At 43.9% G+C, this 7,382-nt stretch overlaps 1 protein-coding gene across 1 annotated transcript in view; it reads right to left on the bottom strand.

Moving 5' to 3' along the window:
* Positions 1-1,285: 1,285 nt before the first annotated feature.
* Tnfrsf11a (TNF receptor superfamily member 11a) overlaps positions 1,286-7,382 on the bottom strand; it is a 56,351-nt gene continuing 50,254 nt past the window's right edge. The window contains exon 10 of the mRNA XM_031379832.1: positions 1,286-3,404. Coding sequence (XP_031235692.1) covers positions 3,058-3,404 — 347 coding nt within the window. The 3' untranslated portion in view covers positions 1,286-3,057. The remainder of the gene's footprint in view (positions 3,405-7,382) is intronic.

Raw genomic sequence — 7,382 nt, 5'->3', positions numbered from 1 at the left:
CAGACTGGCCTTGAACTAACAGAGATCTGCCCGCTTCTGCCTGCCTAGTATTGAGATTAAAGGAGTGTGCTTGGTTGAATTACAATTTTTGTAATAAGCTTTAACCGGACATAAAAAAAATAATACTTTATGGGCAAATAAAGGTTTAATAATCTCTTTACCATGACATTGGAGTAACTTTTATTATTTGTTCTTTTATATTGCTTATATTTGTCATAAACATTTCAACTACACACATGCACATATCTATCTTTGTTATGTATTTCCTATGGTTTCATTGGCTTTGAACCAATACAACCTCAGTAGGGATCAGTGTGAGGAACCTTATGACTTTTTTTTCTCCCCCTGAAAATAGATTCTTAATGTCCTTAGCACTTTTGATTTTAGGAGTTATGGTACTTTAACATCCACCAAAGCATCCTTTTGATATCTCTGGGTAGGGAAATGGTGTTGAATTGTCATTATTGACTTTGTATGGGGAAAATGGAAGTACAGCAAAAAGAAGTAGGCACAGAGAGATGATGACAGTCCTGGGTGTGGGCTCTTTAGCTCCGAATCCTACTTTATGGAGTTTACTTAATACATTCCATACCAAAAGGTATAATGGCTTTGCTGAATTTAGTAACACTTCTCTTTGGAAAAATACTAACAAAATTTCTATCCTTGCATCATCCTGGCACTGGACTTACTTCCTGAAGTTCTTTATGTTAGCATTGGAGCTTGTACATTACAGAGCTGTTCTCCACTTTTGCATTAAAAATCAGAATCAACAGGAGAACTTCAGTAAGGGGGAAAACCAGTGAGAGGTGGGCTTCTACTCAGCTGGGTACCTGTGGCTGCACAGTGACCATTCTTAACATGCTTAGAACCTACCAGATCACTGTAAAGGTCTCGATTAAATATTAGGGCCTAGATGGAATGTTAAGGCCTAGGTAACTGTTACCAGGGTAGCCCGCCATTTTGTGCTGTTACTAACATTATGAAGAGACTTTCTTACGTGCTGTTACTCTGTTACTGGGAAACTTTCTCATGCCCAAACTGATAGCATGTTGTTATGTTCTGTGCCCTTGGGGGAAAAAAAATCATGATAGAAGTCAGTAGAACTGTTTTGTATAGTGACCCACAATAAGCTTAGACCAGAACCAACCACCCAGCAGCACTTCCTGCACCTGTAATGTAAGCTTTTATGGTATTTGCTTTTATAAGCTGCCCCTGGGATGGACCCCAACATAAGAGAGACGCCAATATAAGAAACTATTTAGAATAAGACTTCCATTTTGAGTAGGAGTCAAGTAAAGTTTAAATTCCCAAGACCTCCCTGGGAACTGACATTCTACTTGGCAGAAAGAGACATGTACATGGGTAACTGACATTCTGGTTGGCAAGTTAGGACGTGAATGTTAGACAAGTCAAGTCCCCTCCCACAGTTGAATACCCCAACCAATGAGAACAGGATAAGTGTACAACAAAGAAATGTTCGTAAGAAAATCCCCTCTCTCTAAATCCTGATTGGTGAAATAACTTGGCACAGATGTTTGTGGATTTTAGGCTTAAAGGCCTTGTAGGATCTTAACTCAGTGTCACGGTTCAGCGTCTGAGCCTGAATGGTGGCCCTGATTGATTAGTCCTGCGGCATATGCTAAATAAGCCATTCCTGTCTGAGGTGGCTGTTTGAATGATTTGTGAGGTGACTCCTGGACTCCAACAATTACAAAACTGCTTGCAGTTCACTTAAGTGGTTAGCTTTTTCTCCATTATCCAGGAACCAGTGCTCTTGATAAACCATGCCAGTGCCTCTTTCAGTTTTAAACTGCTTTCCTGTATAAGGACCCACCAAAAGAAAATCACCTGTAGGACAATTGATTTTCTTACATTTACCTCATAAGATTAGATTTGTAATTTAGTGTGTGTGAGAGTATGTGTGTGTGTTTGCTCTCAGAGGTCAGGAGAGGACATGGGATCCCATGGAGCTGGAATTACTTGTAGTTGTGGACTGCACAATGGGTTACTGGGTATTGAACTCAAATTCTTATTCTTAACTGTGTGTGAGGCGTCTCTTTAGATCTCCTGGTTTGTCATTTATTTAGATGTGGAAGCAACACACACACACACACACACACACACACGAGTTTTTTTTTTTACTTCCATAAGGCTAAATTACTCACGCACAAATACTCTGGAAGAAAAGAGGGCCCACTGCCTAAGTGTGTTTCTGACATTCTAATGGAGGAAGAGCAAAAGCAAATTGACATGTCAACTTTATTCATTCTTTCTTGAATTTCCCTGGCACCTTCATTTCTTCCTTTGGCCTTACGTCCTATTTACTCCCTCCATCTTTTCTAGACAGTTAATCGTTTAAAAACTAAGAATGCCAAAACCACAAAACGTATGATTTTTTTTTTTTTTGAGATTTAGTGGCTAAGTACCTGCCACTGTGGAAAAAAAAAACAAAAAAACAAAAAACAAAACAAAAATAAAAACGAGCAGGGGACAAGGCCACCTGAACTTGGCTCTCAAGGATCTGCATAAACTAAGAGCCTAAGTGCTGGTGGCCATGTGTCCCTTTCACTCTTTGGAGAAAAATTGAGACACAGACTGTTTTCAGAAAATAAAATCCCTCTTCTCATTTCTTACACTTCACTCCCTAGCTCTACACATCTGGCCATTTTCTGAAAGTGCTTAGAGGACACTGGCAAAAGCCAGATGGGAGGAGTGCAAAATAATGTAAAGGGGACAGCACCTTGAGAATTATCAGGAATGTATATATGTATATATATACATACTACATACATATATGTATACATATATATGAGAGAGAAAAAAATATCAGAAAACACTACAAAAGCAAGTGAATAATAAATATGGGGGTGGGGTGATACAGATCTCAATAATGCAAGACACAAACGTTGCAAAAAAGGCCGTGTGGTAGGAGGCAGAGGAGGGGGCACCGGAGAAAGTGAGAGGTAGGCTTCACCACCATGCCCACAGCCTGCACCGGTGAGGAAGCACACAGAGGATAGCCACAACATGTTTTTTGGGCAGGCAGAGAAGGTGAGGTCATTCTGCACATTGTCCGGACCCCTGGGTATGGAGTGAGGCCTGCGCCCCACCCTGCTCCTGCACCGGCCGCGATGCCTCGTCCTTCTGCAGGGGTGTCCCCTGCTCCTGCATCCCAGCCCCGGTGGCGCAGGCGTTTGGGAAGCGCGGCGCGGTGCCCGCAAAGGAGTCTCTGCGTGCCAGCGTCTCCTCCTGCACCGGGCGGCCCACCGGCTCCGACTCCGGTTCTGCGGGCCCCGGGCCTTCCTGCGAGGTCTGGCTGACATACACCACGATGATGTCACCCTTGAAGTTCATCACCTGCCCGCTGGAGATGAACGTGGAGTTACTGTTTCCCGTCACGTTCCCTGCAGGGGGCAGAGCACAGAGAAACTGCTTTAGGGACTATGATCAGAGCTACAGCAGGTATTCCCCTTGGAAAGCTTGGGCCATCATAGGAGAGCACTGAAGCAGCAGAGTGGGGAGAGGGAGGAGGTGAAGAAATGGGAAAGGATACAAGCTACGGGCCATTCTCATGTTTCGTCTTTTCATACCTCACGGGGACCGTACACAACTCCAGGACACTGGCAGGAGAACCCACCCGGATTCCGGACTCTAGACAACATTCAGTTGGAGAGAAGCAGGAGGGGAGAGAAGGAAGAAAGCTTTAGGGCATGGGAATAGAGTAGTGGTAGGGGGAAAGAGAGGAGATGGAAGAGGAGAGAGGAAGATGGAAGAAAAGAAGGCAGAGAGGAGAGGACCTCAATAGGTGGAGTCCAGCCAGCAATCAATCGACTGTGAACACTGAGCAGACCTCAGCTCACTGGGCTGAGCTGGGACATTAGAGGCTGAGCCTTCCTGTCACCTTCTAAAGGGTTCCTGGTGTCTCAGCCCTGCAGGGTGATCACAGAGCTGAGTGCACTCAGAGTTCAACAGACATTAATACATTTCAATTTACTCCTCTAGAAGAGAGACGAAGAAGAGAAGAAAGGAAAAACTCATTCCTTCCTTTTGAACCCTAGTTCTGTCATCCTTTGGTGGCTGAATGGAAGCAGCCAGTCTTTGGTTACACTTGTGGCAAGCAGGGCGTTTACAGATAGTAGGGAACACGCCCCTCTCCCTTGTTTTAGTTTTTCATTTAAAGACTCATGTGCCACAAATTTCTCAAGCAGAAAATAACTGCCCCAAATCCCAACACTCAGCATCAAAACAGACCAAAGACATCAAAGTGGTCCCTCCCTGGTCTCCTGTGCTCACCGTTCATGCCTGTCTTCTGTTGTGACCCAGCTTAACAGTAATTTATATAAATAAGATGAAGCTTGCACTACCCACTCTGAGTGAAGTTTCCTCAAAATTGGAAGGGCTTTTAAAGACAGAGACTAATGTGCTACAGGCATTCAGAACATTCCTTGAGAAAACCTTTCTGCTTGATAGTGGGGTATCCCCTGAGAAGCCTGAAGTGTGGAGACACAGTGAGCAAGAAATCCAAAGGCACAAAGCTCTGTGGTTCCTGATGTTCTCCCATAGGCTACTGTATGGAGCATCAGGAATGTACTCCCCCCATAAAATAACATCAGGGAGCCTAGCTCCCGTTTCTACCCCGCCCCGCCCCCCAGTGCATCTGCAGGTGCTCCTCCCCCATACTGTGCACACACTCAAAGCCTCCCATCTCCCCTGTGGTGTGCACACTAAGCCTCTCTGTGTGCCTTTCTCTCCCACCTGCGGTTACTTCTCAGCTGGACAAACAAGAAACCAAAGTAACATACATGCCATACATGTCATATTCTAACTAAACACATGCTCTATGTATTTAATAGAACCAGTAACTGTGAGCGGCTTAGAATGTGGTTTTTCTCGGTTCAGTCATTCTCCTGTTTTATCATGACATCATCTACTTCTTTTGTTCTTCACTATCTTCAAGCATAGAGGGCTTCCCTCGCTGGTGCAGGACTGATTCCTCACGACTCTGGACGCAATCTCACCTCTCTTTCTCCTCATCCTACTTAGAGCTATCTGGTGGTGCCATGGTACATGGGCTCTATTAACCATTCACATTTTTATCTTCCAACAAATGATCACTGTCAGAGTTGCAGTTAATCTGGGTCCAGTAAAAGCCCTGAGCTTTTCTGTGTCATCTTGCACGTAAAGATTTTGTTTAAAATCTTGAGCATTTCATCCCAAGTCATTTTCCCTTAACACATTTATCTTGATAGTAATATACTAAAACTCCTAATGTGCATTCTTGTTTCCCGTTTTTGTTTTTCAGTGTAGAACTCAATTCTTTGAGCTTACAGGGCATAGACAATTCAGTCCTTTGATTCATAGAATAATGAATGGCATCCTCAGAAGGCATGGCTCACAAAGGCCTTCGAAACTGCTGAGAGTAAGTAAAGCTACCTAGAAAGAGAATGAAATTATCAACTTTAATTGTCAATTTTTTTAAAATCAAAGGTATGATTTATGGGGCAGAGCAATGACTCTTTGGGTAAAAGCACTCTTTGAATAAGCCTGAGCTCAATCCTTAAGTCCCACAACAGGAGAGTACCAACTTTGAAAATTGTCTCCTGACTTCTGCCCTTTGCACTGTGGCATGTGTGTCCCCACCATACACCACATACATAACACACACACACACATGCATGTACACACAAAAATAAAATAAAAATGTAAAGGAATGATGTATGACAAAAACAATCTATGATCAAGCTTACCAGACTAGCATTTGTGGGAAAGAGTCAGTTTGTACCAATTAAACTTTAAAACAGATAGATAAACAAACAAACAAAAAAACCAAAAAAAAAACAGATGTGGCAGTATGTAAGAGGCAAAATGGCCTTGTGGACAGGTCACCTGCACACCTGCCAGGCCAAGGGCACAGAGGCATTACTGTCACCTTGAGGTTCCTATTAACTTTCATGACAGGCACATTGCATTTTTGTTCTTTGGTAGGCTCTGCAACTTCTGTCGGTGGCCCTGAGGAGCTAGCTGCATGGTAAGACTGCAGATCTGGTTTTGTCCCCACAGATTTGGTGTGGCTGCCTTAGAAGACAATGTCTTACAAGGCAGCCATATTTCAATATCACTGCAGTGTTTGCAAATATAATTGTCTCTTATCAATGAACTAGATACTCAATAAGACAGAGAACTGTAGACATTGTCCGTTGATAACTCCTCTCTCTTATCCTACGTCTTTCCCTAGGCTAGCCCTAAAATCCTTACACTGCTGGAAATGACCTTGGACGTGTGACCCTCCTCCTTTACCTCCTGTGTGCTAGGGTTACAGGCTTGCTGTGGCCACGGGCATGCACCATCATGCCTGGTTTATGCAGGGCATTCAACCTGGGGCTTTGTGTATGCCGAGCCATCACTCCTCCATTCTAGCTTGTCTCCAGTCTCAAGGCTCTGAAAGCACAGACCCTGGGCTATGCTTCCCCTACCACTTGGGAGAAAGCTCTTGACAACTGTCTGGTGATGGAGATCTGAGAATGGGGCCACGGAGTGTCCAATTACAACATACCAATTACACCTCCAATGTTTCTGGTGTAATTCTTGCTCTAGGTTCTTTAAAGCAGTGTGAGAATCAGGTTGTTCCTGAAGGTCTGAGTGGAGACGCCAGAGTCTGTTCCCCAGTTCTTGCACAGCTCTCATACTTCAAATTCAATGGCAAGATATTTTTAGCAACTCATTCTTTGGCTAGAACCAAGTCTTTCAATGGTTTTTATAGCAATAATCCTCTTGCCTATCAAACATATTCTTTCTTGTAAGCTAATATAACTGTTATGTCCTAAAGTACAATGAGCTCCGGTCATACTCACAGCCCTACAAATGTTCACAGGTTCTAGAAAGCATGGCTATTCACTGGTGGGAGCAGGTGGTGTGTGTGGTGTCTGTGTGTGCGTGAGTGCCTTTGTACATGTTTTACATTGTGATTGTGTGCAGGTGTATATGTATGGCTGTGCATGTAAGTGTGTGTGTGCACACAGAGGCCAGAGGTTGATGCTAGGTGGCCGATACCCTTAAGTTCCACATTATGTTTGAACAGAGCTGTCTCACTGAGTGTGGAGCTCATCAGTCTGGCTAGGCTGGCTGAACAATGAGCACCAGGGATCCTCTTGTTTCTCCTCTGCTGGCCATTGATGTGTGCTGCTGCACCAGATTTTACATATATGCTGTGGATCTCAGGCTAGTGTAACACGCACTGGAGCAACTGAGTGACCTCCCCCATCCCCTAAAGTTGTGGGGCTTTTTTTTTTTTTTTTTCAAAAACCTGGAAGACTTATGAAACCTCCGGGAATTTAAGCAAAGTAAGGCGTGTCCTTCCTGCTTCCTGGTACTGATCTCAGAGG

The sequence above is a fragment of the Mastomys coucha genome, unplaced genomic scaffold (assembly GCF_008632895.1).
Source record: "Mastomys coucha isolate ucsf_1 unplaced genomic scaffold, UCSF_Mcou_1 pScaffold1, whole genome shotgun sequence".
Lineage (NCBI taxonomy): Eukaryota > Metazoa > Chordata > Mammalia > Rodentia > Muridae > Mastomys > Mastomys coucha.
This window is presented reverse-complemented; position numbering and strand designations above follow the sequence as displayed.